The following is a 21,351-nucleotide window of genomic DNA, read 5'->3' as shown; positions in this document are numbered from 1 at the left end:
GGGAGGGTTTTAGAAGGGGAAATTTGCCTCTGCGGAACTAGAGCAGGGAGGTCAGAGTCCAGAGGGCCAGACCCAATAATCCCCTTCTTGGACTGGTTAGCAAAGGCAACGTACGTGGGGACACTTTGGAGTATCCCTGAACCCTGTGTGATGCCAAGGAGTTACTAGGGAGGTGGAGTTGCCCAAGGAGTTGAGCAGGTGGGGGAGAAAACCATGGGTTGCCAGCAGCCTGGACAATGGAAAGACAAAGGAAATTAAAAATAGATGTAATTGATATCCCTGGAGAAGAGAACAAAACAAATGGAGTAGAGAAATTTTCAAAGATATCATAGAAAACGTTTTCCCCTTAAAATAAAGGAACACATAAATCTTTAGTTTGAAAGGACTTACTGAATTTCAGGAAAAATAAATATGGAAATTCAACCCTAAAACATATCTTGGTGAAGTTACGGAACTACAAAGGGAAAAAAAGAGTTCTGTTGCATCCAGAGGAAAATGTTACTGTACCTCTAAGGAGAGCTAATCAGGCTGGCCCAGAGCCCTCCACAGTAGCAGTTGATGCTGGAGAACAGTGCTGTACCTACAGTGTCCTCAGGGAGAGGAAGTGTGAACTTAGGCTTTTTTTTTTCTTTTGCTGGGAAAGATTCACCCTGAGGTAACATCTGTGCCAGTCTTCCTCTACTTTGTATGTGGGTCGTTGCCACAGCATGGCTGACAGGTGGTGTAGGTCCACGCCCAGGATCTGAACCTGCTAACCCCAGCCACCGAAGTAGAGAGTACCATACTTTAAGTACTATGCCATGAGGCTGGCCCCCAACCTAGACTTTTATATCCAGCCAAGCTGTTGTTCAGGGTTAAACCACAAAGATATGTGGTTTTTAGCTTTGGGAATGTGGTTCCTATGAGCTCTTTTTAAATGAATAAATGAATAAAAACTTATAGAGAGTGGGGCTGGCCTGGTGGCATAGCGGTTAAGTGTGCACATTCCGCTTCAGCGGCCCAGGGTTTGCTGGTTTGGATCTCAGGTGTGGACATGGCACTGTGTGGCAAGCCATGCTGTGGTAAGCATCCCACATATAAAGTAGAGGAAGATGGGCACGGATGTTAGCTCAGAGCCAGTCTTCCTCAGAAAAAAGAGGAGGATTGGCAGATGTTAGCTCAGGGCTAATCTTCCTCAAGGTAAAAAAAACCCAAAGAACTTCTAGAGAGGAACCCCCATAAGACATGAATTAAGAAGCTATGAATAAAGGACTAGTAACCCCTCAGCAGAGGCTAAAGGGATGGTATCCATCATTCACACAATGCCTGTCACAAGCACCATGGTGCAAGAGACATCTAGCCATCACAGTTACACTGAGCTCGTGGCATTTGATACTTCAGTTGACTGATGGCTGCATACAGCTCTTGGTTTGGGAAAGCCACGAGGTGGAGGTGAACATGGGACTGAGGGGAAGTTCAGAGGTAAACACTATATGCGTCCTCTCGTCTCTGAGGGGGATGAATTTGGTTTGAGGTGGCCTGGCCCAGCTCTGAGCGACACACTCCAGGAAGCTGGATATCACTTGAGGAAGGTCTAAGCATCTGATTTTGTTCTCTGTCATGGATGACAAGTTCGTGGCCTTTGTACTTATGTGCCCTACTCCTGGGTTCATGACAGACCTCACTAGTTGATGGCAACAATCTTTCCCACTGATCTTTCTCAAACCCAGCCCTCCAGGCAGTCACTACCAATTAATTAATAGGGTGAGAGGAAGATTACCCTTATTTCCCATCCTTGTTCTGGATTCTGGAGATTGGCTGGGCCTGAAGGGAACCAAGGCCAAATCAGATTGTCCTGAGAGATGCTCTGAACCTCGTGGACCCATGTGGGCCTCCAGGTTGGGGAAGGAAGTCCCCAGGTCTTGCTTTCCTTCCAGTTATAGCCTGGCTTCATCTTATTCCCAGCCTCCCAGTGATCTCTCCTCTTATTAGGGCAGCTTCCCCTGGCCTGTGTTTGATGGGAGCAACCCTTATTCCTACCAGTCTTTCTTGCCACATTCTCTGCCCTTCTGACCCACCTGCAGTCTCATCTGAACTCTTTCCCTCAGCAACAGCAAAGCAGCCAGCTCACTGCCTTAAACATGTTCTCTGCCGGCCCAGATGGACTGGCCTGGGACCAAGTGAAGCTTGTTATTTTGCCACAGGGAGAGTCCCAACTGCTAGGCATTTCTGAGTGGAAAGGATGAGTGGAGACGGTAGTATCTGGGTAACACTAATGATTTCTTCCCATGAATTTCTCTGTTCAGGGGTGTGAGTACATGTATGCTCAAGTGCATCAGTATACACCCACTGGGGGGTCTGTCACCAGGCTGGCATGGTGCTTTGTCCCTACCTGTATTAAGGAGGAGCTAATTCTCTGGAGTCTTTTGGGTCCTGGAACCTTACCCTCATAGTGGGGCAGGAGCTTCAAGGTGCTGGGCCGTTAGGAAGGGAGAATGTCAGCCTCTTGGAGAGCTCTGCTTATAGCATGACACCTCCACTCTGCCCAGGCACCCTGTGCATGGCACCTTCCCTCCCCAGATAGCAGGGCATCCCCTGGCTCTAAGAGAGCATCTCAGAGACTCTCAGCTCATGGTGCTGGCTTCCTGTCCAGTCATGGGCTCCTCCTGAGTGCTGTGGCTGCGTATTAACGGAGACCTTCACCTCTCTGCTGTTGCTGAGCAAATTCCTTTTGGTTCATAGGCGGTCAGGAAGGCTGGTGAGGGCAGCCCGCAATGGCCTGGGGCCTCCCTGACACTGACCTAAGTACACCTTCAATGGGGCAGGGCTGGGGGCAGGAGAGAATCTGGTCTGGGAAACCAACAGAGACTCCTTTAAAGACTGGGAGAGTAAGAATTTCCTCAGCAGTGGCCTCCAAACTGGGGCACATGTGCCAAGGAGGGGAGGGAGACAAGAGACTCAACTGAGGCATGGGAAGAACACATGAAAACTCCTATGTACGTTTATTTCCTATCTCAGCCTTTCAGACTTTTCCATTTGGGGAGGTTTGTTTTATCAGTAATATATATACATGTAATTGGTGGATAAATATTCATATGTTAAAGATATACAAACATGTTTTATTGATAGGGACACATGATCAAAAAGGCAAGAGGCCACTGGCCTGAAAGCTGGGCAGGTCAAGAACTGTTTTCTTTTGTGAAAACTGGAATTTTTTCTAAACTCAAACTTTCTGAATTCTCTCATCCATTCCTGAGAGAGTTGTCCAGGAGCCAGGACTTGGGCCTTGGTGCCCACCATTCTGCAGCCCCTGCTTCTCTGCCCGAATACACAGGGGCCACCAGGGCCACCCAGGAGTCCTTCCTGGCATGGGTCTCAAAGGACAGGGTCCTTCCACAGCATCTGCCCAGCTGTAATTGCCTATTACAGAAAGATCAGCCATGAATTTATCAAAACCTTGTTTGAAGTTGTGGGAGTCTTCTGGCTGCCGTGACTTAGAAAAACGATTTCCTTAAGTTCATTCCCCTCATGGTGAACAAAGACAGCCATTTATTGGTGTGAAATATTTCTCTTTCAAATATTCAACTGGAGGCAGTGGAGGGCATGCTCTAGAATGCTGCCATGTGGAACCCAGCGTGGTTTTCCCTCTGAAGCCTGCTCTGTCTCCATGCCTTCCTGCTTTTCCTTCCAGTCTGCTTCAGCTGTGCAGACCCTCCCTGAGTGCAGCTACCTGAGTGGCTCCAGGCTGCTTCCCAACCATGGACCAGGGCAGCCATCTCTCTCTCCCTGATGGCCCTGCCTTTATGGACGTTCCGGGTGTGTGGAGCATCTTTGGTCACTGGAGCTTGTTGGCCTCATGCCTTTCCTGGGTATTTCTGACAGAGGGGAGCCCAGCTTCCTACTAGTGCAGTCTGGATTATGTCTCCCAGTAGTGGTCATGGTAGGGGACAGGTGGCCTCAGGGGCACTGAGGAATGCTGATGGAGAGGCTGACTGACTTGGCTCTGTGCCCCTCCCCAGCAGCCCTCCTGGGGGCTCCTTTTTTCCCTGCTAAACAGCTTTAAGCCTTGTTTCTGATCAGTCAATAGCCTTAAATGCTGAAAGGGAGGAAAGCTGGTAGAAATCCAGCTATTTTTACATCCTCTACCTTTCTTGGCCATCTTTAAAAAATATCTGTCCCTAGGTAAGGGCTTTTTAGTGGCCCCCTGCTCAGCTTCCAGCCACTCCTTCATATCTCTGCCCCCTCTCTTCTTCTTCACCTTCCTGTCCTCCTGTGTCTTTTCTGCTTTGTGGTAGTGTCCCTCTCCCCTCCTTGCTAACCTGTCCTTATCCCAGCCCTCTCCAAGGAATAGGGCTCCCTGAAGCTGCTGAGAGGAGCATTGACTTCAAGGGGACTCACTGTTGATGATCCATAACCATGAAACCAGGTCTTTCCCGCTGCTGGGCTGGGGCCTGCCTGTGGACACCTCCCTCCCCTTTTCCTCTCTCCCTCCCTTCTCTGCCCAGTGGAGACCTTTGTTACGGAGGGCCTCCTGGAGGGCATACTTCTTCCTTCCTGAGGAGGCCCTGGGCTACTCCAGCTACCCTGGCCCCCTTGGGACTTTATCCAGGGGTGTGTCACAGGCAGGTCTCCTGAATCTCCTGCCATGCTGGGCCCTTGTTTTCAGTGGGAAGGGAGCTGGCCCCTCTGAAGCTGGACGGGTGGGAGAGGGCTTGGGCAGTCACAGGTTGCGGCCTTCACTGGTGGGCGTAGCCTTTTCATCCACAGCTTGTAAGGCTTCTCAGCCTTCAGGTGCTAGACTCCTCACAGCACATTGTTGATGCTCTGCCTCCTGGAAACTCTAACCCTGGGGGCGTGTCTTTTTGTTTTCCTCCCTCTAACATCTCTGTTTCTGGCATCTCTTCTGCTCCCGTAAATGTTGGTGCTCAAATCTTTCCAGACTACTGCTTTCCATGTGATCTCTGTCCCTGAGGTTTGCCTGTGAACTGAACCCTTAACTCTCCCAGGTAAAAAGGTCTAGACTTATCTGAATTGAACTCATGCTCCGACCCATCTCCTGGTGTCTCTTGGATCTTCACCCCCACCACCAACTCCACAGAACCAAACCCAACCTCATGATTTGGCCATTTCATTCCCCATTCTCCACCCACCAATTGGCTTCCCTCCCTGGATCTCCCATTTCCATCAAAAAGACCACTTCTCCCTGGACCTCAAGCCAGAATACCCCTGGCTGAACCTTCTCTCTCTCTCCTCCCATGGACTATCTTTTGAGCTATTGCCTTATTCTCCCTTTCTCTATCTCCACCATCTCCTTGACACAGAGCCAGAGCACTCCCTTGTTTGAAAACCTTAGAGGCCCTGCTCTCCTGGCCCTTCCCATTTTAGCTTTGAATTTCCCTGTAATCCAGGAAGTCCAGGTAGTTCAGCACACACGATTGCTAGGAGCTGTTCCAGATGCTGGGATAGCACTAATGTACACCTACTGTGCCTGCCATGCACAGCCGCCAAGGATGCTCTGACGTGCCTTTTGGGCCTTTGTGTGTGCTGCCCATCTGCCTCGCTTGCCCTTTCACCTTGGGGAGAACATCCTGTCCTCTGAGTCCTGGCTTAGATGTCTTCTTGTCCTCAGAGCCACCTCAGACTACAGCACCTCCCACAGCCCACACAGAGTTCCTGCCCACACAGAGCTGGCAATCTAATACAGGATCACAGAGGTTGCACAAAGCAATACATATGTTATATGATGCTTTAGAAAGTATTCAGTGCCAAGGAGAATAAAGAGGCAGGAGGGAGCAAGTGGGATTTTTAAATAGAGTGGTCAGGGAGGTGTCCCTGCAAGGATGCCACTAGAGCAAAGACTTGAGAGAGTGCAAGTGCCAGCAGCAGGAACAGCAGATGCAAATGCCCAGAAGCAAGAGTGGGCCTGGCATAAGGGAGGTGGAGGGAGGGAGAGAGAGAATAGTAGGAGATGAGGCCAGAAGGAAAGGGGCTGAATCTCCTGGGTCCTCATAGCCATTTTAAAGCCTCTGACTTTTCCTCTGGGAGGGAAAGGAAGCTGTTGGAGGGTTTAAGCAGAGGAGGAAGTGATCTGACTTATGTATGTAAAGGATTATCTTGGCTGCTGCGTAGAGGAGACCCTAGAGGGGGGAGTAGAAGCAGCCAGGCTTGTGCAGAACTGAAGAAAGAGGGGACAGTGGCTTGAACCTGGTGAAGAAAGGAGGGAGTGGAAGTGACCAGACTTTTAAGCCAACAAGATTTACTAATGACTGACGTAGGAAGAGAAGAAGGGAGTCAGAGATGACTCCAAGAGACAGACTGGGAGAAACACATATGGGGTCAAGTGCTCAGCTCGGACCTCTCAAGTTTGAGATGCCTATAAGACAACTCAGTGAAGATGTACAGTTGACAGACAAGTGGGGAGTTCAGGGGAGAGATCTGGGCCAGAGATACAAATTTGGTAGTTGTTAGTAGGAAATGAGATTTTAATCCTTGGGTCTGCGTGGGCATTGAGACTCAGGGATTATGTGTACTCAGAGAAGCTAATTTGTGCAAAGACTTAGTCCCTCCAATGTAAGAAGTGGGGCTCTGGGATTGGGAGATGAGGAAGAACATGCAAAAGAGTTTGGAAAGGTGTGGCCAGGATGGAGGGGTAAACCCAGGAGAAGGTGGTGCTCCAGAAGGCAAGTGGATACCTTACTTCAGGAAGCAGGGAGTACTCAGCGGTATCAAGTGCTGCTGCTGAGCAAGTGAGAAGTGACTATTGGATGTAATAATGTGGCCAATGAGGCCTTTGGTCACTGTGACCTGAGCAATTTCTGTGGAATGATGGGCAAAAGCCAGGTTGGATTGTGCTGAAAAGAAGGAAGGAGAGGAGCAAGAGGTGGTGAGTGGAGACGGTTCTTTCAAGGAGTTTTGCTGTAAAGAGCAGCAGAGAAATGAGGTAGTAGCTGAAGGAGGAAGTGGGTCAAAGTTCTTTTTTTTTTTTAGGATGGGAGAAGCATGTTTGTATGGTAATTGAAATAATCCAATAGAGAGGGGGAAATGGATGATGAAGGAGAGGGGGAATTTGTGGAGGTGAGAAGTGGGCCTTGGGAACAGGAGACAGGCAGACATTGGGGGACAGATGTGGAGAGGCCGTGGGTGTGCCAGTTCCCCTCCAGCAGCTCCCACTTTCTCAGTGAGATGGCACACTGGTTTTAGTGACAGTGAAGAGAGGGAGGGACATGTCGGAGGCTTGGAGATCAAGGAGAAGGTGTGAGGAACCATCCAGGAGGACAGGAGCATGAAGGGATCACAGACATATATTCCAGTCGCCAGGTGTCACCTGTAGCAGCTATGTGGTATGTGGACGCACAGGCCTGTTCAGGGAGCAGTCCCCTGCGGTGCAGACTTGGCTGGGTGCAGAAGGCATTGTTTGTTTATTTGCTGTCACCGCAGCTGAGTTGAAAGTTAACAAATTTGGGTCCCAGTTGTCATATTAAACGTCCCCTAAAGACTTCATTGTAATGCAACATTGAATTAAAAAGTCACTATGTACACAGAAGATTGCTTGTCACATATTGCAACACAAATACAGTAGAAATTGCTAAATTTCTCAGAAGAGCCCAGGGACCTTATACAGCCTGGGAAAGGGGCTGGAGTCCCTTTACATGTTATATAGGGCTCTCCCTAGCTTCTGATTAGCTTTCAAGGGCTGCTTTTAAATCCCAGCCCCACATAATTTAAGTAAAAAATGAAACTGAATTTAACCAGGTAGGAATATTTCTTTACAATACCTAGAAATCAGTCTACTGAAAGGCCCTAGAGCCCAGGTTCTGAGTGTGGGCCAGAGAGGCTGTGGCCACCACCATACTGGGCCTCACAGCTGGTGGCAAAATGGCCCAGAGGAGCTGGTCTTACATTCTGGTTATCTTGCTGAAGAAGAAAGTGGCAGGTCTGTGGACTAGATGGGTGGGTGTATGTTGTTGGTTGATGAAAGAAATGTTTGATGGACATTTAATAGTGTTTCTTTTTTCTGGAAGAGTCGTTATTAGACCAAGGGCGTGGCTCTCCACCAGCAGTTTCTCAGAAGGGAGGAAGGACTGCAGAGTGTCTTAGAGTGGGCTCCTGGTCTCCCCTCTGAAATGGTTTGTCCTAGGATGTCCTACCGGTTGGTTCCTGAATCTTTTTGGCAAGCCGATGGCCTTCATCTAGGAGCAGCAAATGTAGAATCCCATCCTGTCAGTCAGATGCTACGAGGATCGGGGGTACTAGAGCAGAAGGGGCCAGGGCAAGCTCCCCCACAGGCAGCTGTGGCTGGGCCTCTGCAGTGGGTCTCAGCCAGTCTGCCCCATCTCCTGGGTGCTGTTATCCACCCAGATGAATGCAGAAGCAAGCATAGAATTTCAGGGGAAAAATACAGAGCACTGCCTTTGGCTTGCGCTCAGCTTCTTTCATTGGGAAAGGAAAATTGACAAAAATGAACTTAAGTTGGGTCGAAAGGAATATACGGGAATTGAGTTTAGACTGACGATTTGCCTTCTACCTTATTGAATGTCTCAATTATGCTGGCTCCTCTGAACATGGGCCAGGTTGGAGATGGGGGTCAGGCACATGGGACCTCCCTCAGTTATCCTTTAAAGGCTGGATCCTAGAACTCCAATCCCACCCAGCCTTGCACAAGTAGAAAAGTAACACTTCACCCATTTTGATGGACTTTATCTGGCGTCAAGCCTGCTGGAGGACTTCCAAAAGGAAGGCTTCTTTGTCCCTGCTGGAGATGGCATTAACTAGGCATTGGGGTGCCTCCCCAACCCATCTCCAACTGTCTAGGGTCAGCCTTTGAAAAGGCAAGCCAGACCTCCCAGGGTGATAGCTCTGAACTTGAGCTGCATGTTGAAATCACCTAGGAAGGAAAAAATACTAATGCCGGGGTCCTGCCCCCACAGATTCTGATGTAATTTGTCTGGGGTACAGTCTGAGAGTCAGAACTTTAAAAATTACCCTAGGCATTTCTAATATATGGGTTTAGAGCCTTGGTACTCAATGTGTGGCCTGCAGACCACAGTATAGGTATCATTTTAGAGATTCTTAAAAATGCAGACCCGTTTCCAGACATGCTGAGTCAGAATCTGTACTTTAGGAGGATGTAAGAGGGGATGCTCATGATCCTACCAGATGACCTGGTGCTGAGGGTTGAAGTAGAAGATGCTAGTCAGGGCTCAGCATGGGGCACAGTCAGCACTCAGCAAATGGTGGCTGTGATGATGCCACTGGGCAGGAAGAGGAGGGTGGTGGGTGGTGATGGGGTTTGGAGGGTCACCTAGCTGACCCTAGCTGAGTAGAGAACTCTACAGGCTGCTTCTCTAAGATGTGTCTCTAACGCAGTCATTTTCAATGTCATTTCAGCGTTTCCAGGAGGCTGGACCCCAAGGAGCCCCTGGGTAGCCAGAGAACAGCTTCCCCAATCCCGAAGCAGGCTTCTGCTACTGCTGCCGGCCGCGAGAGCCCCCAGGAGACAAGGGCACAAGGCCCAGCAGGCCAGGAGGCTGATGGCCCCCGCAGGACGCTGCAGGTAGACAGCAGAACACAGAGATCAGGGCGGTCCCCCTCTGTGTCACCAGACAGAGGCAGCACCCCCACATCACCCTACTTCGTCCCCCAGATCGCCCCCCTTCCAAGCAGCACGCTGTGTCCCATATGTAAGACCTCGGACCTCACGTCGAGCCCCAGCCAGCCAAACTTCAACACCTGCACCCAATGTCACAACAAGGTCTGCAACCAGTGTGGGTTCAATCCCAACCCTCACCTCACCCAGGTAACTACCTCTGCGCTGGTTCCCGGCACCTGCCTTCCCATGCTTCCCCTGTTCCCTTCCCCTCTTTCACCAACTTTCTTTTTCTGGTCATTTCCTTGGGCACCAGCATCTGTGTTTTCCTGGAGGTTATATCCTGGCTCCAAAATGTGATAGCAGAGAACAAGTCCTGGCCCCAGATCTCCTGAGGGATTCCTGCACCTCCTGAGAGCGTGGGCAGAGTCCCAGAGTAGAAGATGCTTTCTTACCTGGTCCAAGTTTGACTTGGAAAAGTGGCCTTAGATGGCCCAGTGGCATAGTGGTTAAGTTCACATGCTCTGCTTCGGTGGCTCAGGGTTCACAGGGTCAGATCCTGGGCACGGACCTACACACTGCTCATCAAGCCATGCTGTGGCAGCATCCCACATACAAAATAGAGGAAGATTGGCACAGATGTTGGCTCAGTGACAATCTTCCTCAAGCAAAAAGAGGAAGATTGGCAACAAATGTTAGCTCAGGGCCAATCTTCCTCACCAAAAAAATAAGTAAATAAATTTTGTAAAATAAAATGGCCTTATAGAGGGCCAAAGATGGTCTTATGGACGACTCTTCCCAATGGATGCTTATTTGGAAAGGGCATGAGCAGCTGCAGGACCCAAAGGGAGACAAATTTCCCTGGCCCTAGGACAGCCTCTCTCTCTTACAGTGGGCCCTGGAGGGGGATGCTGGTGAGGGCAACAAGGTTTTAGGGGAGGCAGGAAACTGCCTTCCAGTTGGACTCTGGGAAGCTCCTCCTCTGGGATTCTGTTCCAGTAAGCTGGGGCCTGAGGTCGTGGAGCAGCTACCAATCCCCAGAGAAACAACTTGGGGTAAAGTATAGACCCAGGTCGAGGAGCGGGGGCAAGCATTCACAGTGGGTGACAGTGTCCTACAGTCACCAAGAGGCCACTTTGGGCCATTTCCATGAAATTGGCCTACTTTCTGCCCCAGAGGACCCTGGTTCCACAGCCTCATCCTGGCTTTGTTCAGGATGCTTTGAGTTGCTGTGAGATGCTCAGCCAAGCCCCTCAAGTCTCTCTTTGGTGACCTGGAGCTGGCTGCTCCAATTTACTAGCTGAGCTGGGGCCATGCCTTTGAAATGAACTGAGCAAGTTGCTGGCTTCCTCCCTCTCCTCCAGTGTAACTCATGGAAGTCTCTGGTTTCCCCCCAGGGCTCTGCCCTTGAACAGGATGGAGAATTGCTGACTGCAGGCACAGGAATGGCCCCCTCTGGGATTACCAGCAGCAGGAGCCGTTTGGACCACGTGGGTGGGGGGATAAGTGAGAATAATTGTTCACAGGTTGGGGTCTATTTGAGACATGAGGTGCTGTGGGTGTGGGACGTGTGGTTTGTGAGAGGTAAGTGTGAGATTCCGAGGAAGGAGCTGCCGGTATGGGGAGATGACTCAGTGCATTTGGAGTCGCTCCTGGAGTGTGGGGGCTTCCTGAGGAGGCATGCACACTCGTGATTATTACATCTATGATTAGAAATAGGCCCATCCCTGCACTGATCAGTTAGGTAAGTGTTTGCTCTCCAGTATTTAGAACAGTGTGATTAAGGCCAGGGAAGCTCACCGGTGTTTTTCTGTTAGTGAGAAGCCAGAAGCAGTTGTCCTCACAGGAACAGGGAAGCTTGGCAGGCAGAGATGAGAGATGTCGCTGTGGGGCATCCCTCCTTGTTTAGGCCTTGCCCCTCTGGGTTCCAGCCTCCCTGAGATGCTCACTCGAGCCACGAGACCTGAACAACTCTGGGTAGGGTGGGCGGACATCAAGGGAGAGCCACACATGGTGGCACAGTTTGCTGGTGGGCATACCAGTCCTTGCCACACAACAGGCTCCCCCAAGCCTAAGACCTTCAATGAGGTGGGAAGAGAGCCAGACTTTGACTGTGCCTGGAAAAACAGCAGAGTGGGAGGGCCTTGGCGACACTCAGTCCATCTGCCTCATTGTACTGGGAGGAAGCCGAGGCTCAGGGCCAACGGAAAAGGGGCCTCAAATTTACTGCAGATTCACAGTGTTTGGTGAAGAGCAAACCTCCCCGCTAGGTGCTTCAAACACATACTGGGCTGGGCAAATGCAATGGTTCTTTGCTATCAGATTTCTCAGGGCCTTCAGCATCCTGAAGGGCACCATGGAGCTCCAGAACAGGGCTGTATCTGGCAATCTTTTCCAGAGTTGCTTTCACAGAACATTAGGGGCTGCTGTTCCATGGCATCCAGTTTGGGAAATGCTGACCTAGTCCATTCTCCAGGTTCTCACTTGGTGGATGCCCTTTTCTGCTGTGGTCTCCAAGCAGACCTTTTCTTCTCCGGGGTTGGCTTTTAGTGGTGTTCCTGTCAAGGAAAAGGAACCCTCAGTACATTTTCCTGAGAGGCTGGCAGAGCCTGATTCTTGAGTCAGAGCAGTTGCCCTTTGTCACTTTGCTAAAAGCTGATTCACCTCCCTGGTCATGCTTCCACACAATGAGAAAACAAGTTTGCAGGTTTTGCTCGCACATCTGCTGAAAGAGCCACCCTGGTCAGACCACATCTGTTCTGGCACCTCTAACTTGACATTATTTTGGCCAAGAAGGCTGTTTCTAGGATGGGCCTGGTGTCTCTGGGCTGGGTGTGTCTGCCTGGTCTGAGATTCTGGGCAGTACAAGGGCCTGGTTCTGAATTCAGGCATGTCTAAGGTGTCAGGGGCTCCGGCCGAGTGACCTTTACCAGGAAACCCAGCTCCAGCACTTGCTTCTTTTCTCAGTTTCTCACTTCCCTGGAGGGTGGCCCAGGTAGAGTAAAAAAGGTTGGGAGGACTGCTGGTCCCAGCACAGATGCACTGCAGACACTGGCCATGGGGAGCAACATGGGGACCATGTCTGGATGTATGGGATTGTGCCTGAAACTGCTAATGTGGTAGTGCTGAGCCCTGGTTGAGGAGGGCTGGCAGCCTGGGTCCTACATCCTGCCTCAAACGTCACCGAAGCCTCATCAGGCCACGTCAGCAGGATGCATTGCTCCTCAGCTTCCCACTGACAGAGGGAGGGATATAGCAGTCCTTTGGAGGGGCATGGGCCACACAAGTGACATAGAGGGTTTCATGGCCTCTCTGAGACCACTAATGAACCTGCTCTTGAATCTTTGGAAATGGGACCATGGAAAATGTACCTTTTCTCACGTGCGTCACAAGTGGAAAATCACGGGCTCGTTTATAACTCAACTTGCAGCACAGGTTAGGAATGTGATAGAACTGTTGTGTTGAATGGCTCCGTGAGGACAAATGAGCAGAAAGGGAGGGGGGGGGAAAGACTGGCACTACTGGGCCGATGGTCACTGAAACTGGGTATTTTTAGTTTTCCATCTCATGGCATCTGTCAGTCTTATTACTTTAGCTGAGTCCTGCAAAAACAGCAGACTAGGTCTGGACATGAGAATCACATAGGTAGAACAGTCAGCCCCATTTGACCAGAGCAGTGTCTGAGATCTAGAATCACTACCTTTCTGGCTGGTGGACTCAACCTTCTCCTGTCAGCCCTGGGGCTGCTGGATGGGTAATACACATACAGACATGGCGCTTGCTGTTCTGCTCGTGCCAGGTTGGCTAGCTCTTGAGGCTGTGATGCCTTGAGAGGAGGATGCCTGCCCACATACTTTGCTGGGTTTCTGAGTGCCTGGAGAACATAGAAACTGCATGGAAGTCAGAGGGAGCTGAGAGCATCCTCTGTTTACAGACAAGGAGACCAAGTCTTGGGAAGTCTTAGCTTATTCTGGGTCATTCTGGAACAAAAGAGCTGAGGACACAGAACCAGTGGCTAGGTCTCCAATTTTCCCCCAGGGACTCCCAGCCCCATTTTCCCCATTCACAGTCCATTTTTGCTCAGGTTAAAGATGGTTTGGAACAAACAGGGCTATCTCAGCCACTCATCTTGGTAGAGGCTGTTTCTTCTAGGAGTTCTCTAGCCCTGGTAGCTAAGGGCAGGTGAATAATTTAACCTGTTTGAAACCATGGCAAAAGACTAGGGGGGCCGGCCCAGTGTTGCAGTGGTTACGTGCGCACGTTCCGCTTCAGTGGCCTGGAGTTCGCCAGTTCGGATCCCGGGTGCGGACATGGCACCGCTTGGCAAGCCATGCTGTGGTAGGCATCCTACATATAAAGTAGAGCAAGATGGACATGGATGTTAGCTCAGGGCCAGGGTTCCTCAGCAAAAAGAGGAGGATTGGCAGCAGACGTCAGCTCAGGGCTAATCTTCCAAAAAAAAAAAAAGACTAAGAGTTTCCTTGTGGAGTCTAAACATTTCTCACCACTCACAAGAGACCCACCTTGTGAGGATGCACTGACCAGGAGGCCAGAGGTGTTAGCTTTTAAGACAATTCAGTGCCCAGTGATGGGAAGAAGGCAGGAGTATTGTTCTCCTCTTCTTTCCCTGGACGTGGGTTCTTAGACAAGTAACTTAAACTTCCTGAATGCCAGATTTCTCTAAAGGAGAATCAGGGGTCCAGGAACCAGCCTCAGTGGCTTTGCTGATGCCCCAAATCTTCTCAGGCCTGTTTGCCCACCTCTCTGCTCTTCAATGACTCAACATTCAGGCCTGCCACTCCTTTCTCCTCCAGGAGGGAGGCCCTTGTTGCACTATTCTGATAGTTGGGAATAGGAGACAAGGTGTGGCCATGAGCCAGCTGGGTGGAGGATGGGAAGGTGAGCTTGGGGAGGGCAGTGGGAGTGGGAAGGAGCTGCTGGAGAATATGAGCAGTGGCCTGGGGCAGGCATAGCCCATCTCTGCCAGCCCTCTCAGAAGCCTCTCTGCCCTGCCCAGAGCAGCCCAGCAGCACACCCTGGCCTGGAACTCCTCCAGATGTGAGTGTGTCCTTGCTCTAGGAGCAGCATCACAGCAGTGAGTGCTGTGCAGAGGCAGGGCTGACTGCACACATGTGCTTCCAGATCAGATCAGCAGAATCCTCCCAGAGCACCACCTAAAATGAGGCTGCAGCCTGTACCAGGGAGGCCTACCCTCTGCTTCAGTGGGGAGCAGCAACAGGGCTGCCACCCCCTCCCTAACCTTCCAGGTCCAGGCAGCCCACCTTCCTTGCTTTGGTCAGCATCACTTATAAGACCATCTAAGAAAACTATAGAAGAGTAATCCTGGTCTTGCTTGCCTGTTCCAAGGTCTGGACTTCACTGAGACCAAGCCAAGGATGTTTAATCCACTGTACCCACCCCCCATCCCCACCCCATTGGCAAGACTTGGGCTTAGGCACTTACTCAAGTGGGTGGCGTGGAGAAGGAAGGGAGACAACGCAATGGCCACAGCCCTCTTCCTCTACTGCTTGCATCCCACTCCTTTCCGGCAAGGACTGGGGCACCAGATGGCCTGGGGGTGGTGCTGTGAGTGCAGCACAGATCCCTCCGCTGTACCCACCAGCCTTGTCCCCTTCCGTCTGCTCCTTCCTGGCCACACTGCTGCCTGGGCTAGTGAGGAATGAGGAGCAGGTGTTGGAAGGACATGGATCAGCTGTGGGCTGAGGAGAGGCAAAGGTGTCCTCCACCTTCCTGGGCCCAGGAGGAGGTGATGTCTGCACATGTGCCCAGTCTTCTCGTCTCCACCTCCACACAAAATGGAAGTAGATCTCCAGGTGGCAGGCCCTTTGGGAGGCTTTTCTCCCACCATGTGTCTAAGGACTTAAGTCTAGTCCTCCCACAGTAGCCGCTTTGACCCAAACAATCTCCGAGTCAATAGGGGAAAGCCCCCCAACCTTCAGTCAGCCCTAGGTAGCCAGCCCTGCTGCCAGTCCATGCTCTCAGGAGATAGGACCCTCGGCCTTCTTGCTTGGACCACTGTGGGGTGGAGGCCAGAGCCACTGAGGACATGCAGAAGAGATAGCTGTGCAGGAGGGGGAGTTGTTTCACAGCTAGGGCCATCAGGCATGGAACTCTAACTTTTAGCTATGAAGTGGGGCTGTAAAGTTATCTAAAAATGAATGTAAAATTAATCTGAAACAGAAAATATGAAATTTTATTCCAAAGATACCTGTTTTATATGTAAGGGCAAAAGAAACAGAATGAAAAGAGAATAGAGTAGAAATGATAGAGGAAAAGAGAAATAAATAAATAAAGTGGGAAAAGAGAGGAAGGACAGAGAGGAGACAAAGGAAGGAAGGTGATGGAGAAAGCCAGAGGGAAGAAGAGGCAGAGAACAAAGAAAGCTTGGGAAAGTAACCAGTAGTGGGTAACCTGTTGGTTCTGCTCTTCCTACTATTTAGTTCAACCTTTGGCCCTGGCAGGCCTGTTTGTATCCACTCAGTCAGAGGGTGGCTCTCTCCCTTCTTCTCATCCTTTCCTCCCTCCATAAATGTTTTTTGAGTCCTTGTGATAAGCCAGGAACTTATCCTTGACCTTGGAGAATCAGGGAGAGCTGAAGCAGACATGTCACTCAGCCCTGTGGAGCCTGCAGGCCAGTGGGAGAGGTAGCCTTTCCACCAAAAATCACACAACAAACTTACAGTCACACCTGGGGGTTAGGACTGAGGAGGACCAGAAGGAAGGCTGGGGGCCTTGGTGTGATGCTGTGACAAGACTCTTGGGGGCTTCCACAAGGAGGGGACATTAGGCTGAAGGAGGTTAGACTGAAGCTGGACCAGAGACAGGTGGAGGCAGGGCAGGCCTGAGGGCCTGGGAGCAAGCCAGGGCCAGGGTGGCTGAGGTGCCGTATGCCAGGACCAGAGGGCATGCAGAGACTGCTGGAGTCTCTAGATGTGATTTTAAGGGTTTTGGAAGGTCGCAGCGGGAAGTTCAGGTGTGCATTTAAAAATACCTTTTTAGAAATAGATAGTGGTGATGGTTGCACAACTTTACAAATGTAATTAATGCCACCGAATTGTATACTTAGAAATGGTTAAAATGGCCAATTTTATGTTATGTTTGTTTTTCACACTTGTCTCTCTCTAATATATGTAAGTATACATATATATATATATATTTAAATATATAAACAAGAACAGGGCCGGCCCAGTGGCGTAGTGGTTAAGTTCTCACACTCTACTTTGGTGGCCTCAGGTTCACAGATTTGGATCCTGGTGTGGCCTACACGCCACTTATCAAACCACACTGTGGTGGTGTCCCACATACAAAACAGAGAAAGAGCGGCACAGATGTTGACTCAGGGCCAATCTTCCTCACCCCCCCAACCCAAAATAAACAAACAAACACCACCACCAACACACACACACACACACCCTCTGGCTGCTGTGTAGAGAATAGCCCATAGGGGTGAGGGTGGGTTCCAGGAGTAGGCTGGGCCTGGGGTAGTGGTAGTGGTAGTAGAGAGCCACGACAGATTCCTGGTGTATTTTAGAGGCTAAACAGACAGATTTTGGAAATGTTTTGGACTTGCAAGTTAAGGAATAGAGATGGAGAATTTTTACATTTGGGCCATGTCAAGTTGGAGGTGCCTATGGGCACCCGAGTGGAGTCCAATAGGCTGACAAATCTAAGACCCTGGCATGCGGCAACCAGGTCAGGGCTAGAGATTCACAAGCATGATTAACATCAGTATACTTCCCACTAAACATTTCAGCAAGCATATCATTAACTAGAGATCAGTATTTATTTAAGGTTTTATTTTAGGTCAAATTTACATAGAATGAAATGTACAAAGTATAAGTGTACCATTCAGTGAGCTTTGATAAAAGCATGCACCTGTGTCACCCAAAACCCTCTATCAAGATAGACAACATCCCCATCACCACAGAAAGTCCCTTCAGGCTCCATCCCTGTCCATCCTTGCCTCTCCACCAGAGACAACTGCTGCTCTGATTTTTATCCAGCATAGGCAAGTTTTGCCTCTTCCAGAGCTTCATATAAATGGAATCCTACAGAATGTACTCTTCTGTATAAGGCTTCTTTCATTCAGTACAGTGTCTTTTGAGTTTCATCACATGGATAACTGTTGAGAATCTTGGCTGAGGAGAGGAGAGAGCACAGGTGGCAATTTGAGAAGGTGTGCAGATAGGAGAGGGTTTCTGAAAAGCAGGAGACAATGGCACTGTCTGAGTTCTGAGAGGAAACGGATGCCTGGGGATGTGGGAGATGGGACATGATTGAAGGAGTGGGTCACCTGAAGAGGCAAATCCAGATCCTGAGTTTGGAGGAGCATCCTATTGTGTGGTTCCTCTTTAAGACATTGAAAGCAGGGCCGTCACTGGAGCCAGAAGGCAGGGGAGGGTGACAGAAGGGAGGGGCATAGGAGAAATTGAACCAGCCATTGTGGAGAAAAGCTCCCTGGAGAGATGGAGTGAGTTAACCAGGCAGCTGGGGGTGCCCAGGAGAGGTTAGGATGCAGGTTAATTTACAGTGGAGCCCATTTGCCTGGTGCCCATTCAGCTGTTGGGTGTAGGCCCAGGGAAAAAGATATATACTTGGGTCTAGTTCTGAAGCAGACACAGGTCAAGAGAGTGCAGAGTGTGACAGGAATGACGGATCATAGATTCAACTGGGAAAGAAGAGATGTGAAAGCAAAGGGCCTATGGAGGACCAGAAAGCAGAGGCTCAGTGTTGGGGGTCTCCACAAAGCCCAAGCACTGCTGCAGTGGGAAGGCCTGGGAAATGACCTAGAAGGCTGACGGAGGACAGGTGCAGGGGCGATTTTGAAGGAGATGAGTTTGGGGTGAGGCTGAGGGATAGCGGTGGTAGGTGGGTCAGATGGGTGGCTGCCTTCTGCAGTTGACTGAAGGAGACAGTTCAGTGGAAGCCTTGGAGGCAAAGGCCAAGGACTTTTGGGAACTAGTGGCCAGGATGAAAGGACCTGGAAGGGAACAGCAGCCAAGAGGGAAACAGGGTAGAGAAACAAGGGCTGAACCCCAAGGGCCCCAGGGATTTTAAAGAGAGAGTGAGGCATTGCCACATTCTGAAGTCCAGGGAGTACAACTTCTCCTGGAGAGATCAACTCTTGGATCTCTAAGAGGAGTGTCGGGGGACAGAGGTATAGGGGAGTTGGCTTGGTCATGGGCAGGAGATTTTACAGGGTACAGTGGATGGGCCTGGTGGGGAGTGGAGGCCATTTGGGCAGGCTGGGGGGAGTTGAGGAGTATCAGGAGTGGAGAAGTGATGTGTGTAGAGATCAAGGGGTTGGATTCTCTCCCTTTCATGGAGCTCCAGGCCAGTGAGGCCTTCCAGCCCCAGGCAACGATTTAGTTGAGCCCCCGTTCCCCAAATCCTGGCCTCAGAAGCTGGGCAGGTTCCCAGGGCCTCCCTCAGGGTCTTGGCCCGATGAGATTAGCACCGGCCTTTCCTGTGGGCCAGGCCTGGCTGAGCTAGCTCTGGATCAATGTGCCCTGCACTTTTGGACCCTGGATGCCTGCCTGTAAGCCTGAGGCCAGCCAGCTGACAGGTGAAGTAGATTGTTGGCAGACTTGAGGCAGCTGGATGCTGGTAAGGCAGGTGATATGTCTAATGCCATGGGCAGTGCGAGGGCCCAGGCCAGCCCTGACGTCTTCATCTGGATCACTCTTGTCCAGGGCTACAGCGGGATATGTGCTATGTGCCTCCAGTGGAGACCTGGCCAGTGACTCAAGCCTGGAAGAGCATGGAGTCACACTGGCTAATGGGGCCCTCCAGGGAACTTCTGGATTTGGCACCAGCAGGAAGGGCTGTTACATTTATAAGCTGTTTCTGTGATGTTTCAACTTGTACCAAAATGGAAAAAAAGGCATGAATGCGGCATCAGGCATGATGTCACTGCTGACTGATCTGACACACTGAATGCCCACTTTTGCGGGGAGGGCTGGGCCTCAAAGGCAAGCCGCTGCTCTCTGCAGGAAGGCAGGCTAAGTGACATCTGCAACCCTCCTTCTTCCTTGCTGGTGGGGAGGTGGGAGGGGAGAGTGGAAAGAGAATCTGTTACTGCTGGGGGCCCTCAGAGCTTCCTGGCTGCCATGGAGGTGACAGTGAGGCAGGTTCTACCCCAGGAGCAGACGCAGGTTCCCTGGGCAGCATGCTTTGGGTCCAGACATGGCAAGCAAGGCTGGATCCCACCCTCTGGGGCTAAAACACAGTGTGGCAGGCTTAAGTACCACCAGTGTCTCTGTGGGAAAAAATGTAGAAGCTCCTAGGAACTGTCCCCACTCCACTCACTGCCCCAGAATCCAGTGGAGGGAGCAGCAGGGAGTGACCACTGCAGACAGATCATGGCTGGCTGCTCATTCAGCTTGTGGTTCACAGAGCCCCAGCCTGGTCTCCAGGCCTCTGGATCCTTGGTGGGCAGTGTTACCTTAGCTGCCCTTCTGCATACTGAACAGTTTGAGTAAGGGAGCAACTGAGAAAGGCTCTTCTTGGGGAGAAAGTCCCTTCAGAGCCTCAGAGCCCATAAGGCCCTGCCTTTCTGAATCCCTGGCAGGCTCCTGGCAGAGCGGGCAGTGGCTCCTTATGGGAAGCCACTTTCCTGTAGCTTCTGCTTCCCCCATCCCCAAATCACCTCTTGGCCTGCACGCCACACTGAACCTTCCCATCCTTACTGCCACCCAGGCCCCCACTGGGCTGGGGTGCATGGATGTTAGATGTCCATGGAGGCTACCACCAGCCCTCTGAGAGGGTGGGATGGGCTTCCTTGCTGGCAAGAAGGGTCAGCTTGACAAAAGCTAGTGTCTGGCAGAGCCATCTGCCTCAGGGTAGTCCTCAGAAGTCCCCTCAGCTCCACTTCTGCCTCTTGGGACATGAGATGTGTGCCTGGTGGCCTACCCATCTCTTGGCCACATTTTAGGTCAGGTTCATGGAGGTATTAGACAGCAGGATCCTGAGAGAGGCTTCTTGTCACACTGCTATATGGCATTTCCTCTGATTCTGGTGGGTAGCTGGCTTGGAGGGTGCCAAGAAGCTATAGTCACTGTGTACTGGTGAGGAAGCCTTTCACTGTTGCTGGTCCCAGGGCCGAGGGAGTCTGTCACAGGCCTGGCCATGCATATGCAGCCTAGGTGGGCAGGTGGGCTGGAGGTGCACAGCTCTCTCTCTCCCTACCCAGTAGACCGCCTCCATCTCCCTAACATAGGGATGAGGACTTTGGAGTAGGGAGGAAGAGGCTGAGGATGAGTCCCCCAGCAAGCTCCTAGGGATCTGTGGGGGAGGCAGAGAGAGGGCAGTCTCGCTAGGTTCAGAGAGCTCCCTCAGCCAGTGTCCTCTTGGGAGGCCTTTTGTGCTGGGCTTATCTGCCTGGGCCTGAGCCTGGGAGTGGCTGGGGGAGGACGAGGTCAAGGCTTCTCACCGTCTGGAAGAGGCTGGATAGAAATAGCTGCGCCCATCTGGGCGATGAGTCACTGAGGGGCGTTGCAACTGTTTCTTGGAGAGGTTCTATTTTAGGTGAGATGGCTGTGACAGCCTGGGTGACGGGGGCTGGGTAAAGGAAGGTTCTAGTGGTGAGTGCAGGAGTTTTAGCACGTCTTTGAACACCCCTGTTCAGAACCCAAGGGAGGGTCACCCTGAAGTCCCAGGATAAGGAGCCTTACCTCCCAGATCCCTCTTCTCAGGAAGTCCCACCTCAGGGCATGCTGCAGCCTGCACATGCACAACACAGATGGGACCCTAGGTGTGGGCTGGGC

The 21,351-nt window shown here is 51.2% G+C and overlaps 1 protein-coding gene across 2 annotated transcripts in view; it reads left to right on the top strand.

The window, feature by feature from the left end:
* Positions 1-21,351, top strand: part of BSN (bassoon presynaptic cytomatrix protein) — a 97,229-nt gene that overhangs the window by 43,841 nt on the left and 32,037 nt on the right. For both annotated transcript variants that reach the window (XR_011526976.1, XM_070575253.1), the window contains exon 2: positions 9,367-9,775. Coding sequence is in view for 1 of the 2 variants with exons in the window: in XM_070575253.1 (XP_070431354.1) it covers positions 9,367-9,775 (409 nt within the window). In the remaining variant the exon portion in view is untranslated. The remainder of the gene's footprint in view (positions 1-9,366; positions 9,776-21,351) is intronic.

The sequence above is a fragment of the Equus przewalskii genome, chromosome 15 (genome assembly GCF_037783145.1).
Source record: "Equus przewalskii isolate Varuska chromosome 15, EquPr2, whole genome shotgun sequence".
In the NCBI taxonomy this organism is placed as follows: Eukaryota; Metazoa; Chordata; class Mammalia; order Perissodactyla; family Equidae; genus Equus; species Equus przewalskii.
The sequence above is the reverse complement of the archived record's forward strand: the minus strand, read 5'-3'. Positions and strand labels throughout refer to the sequence as shown.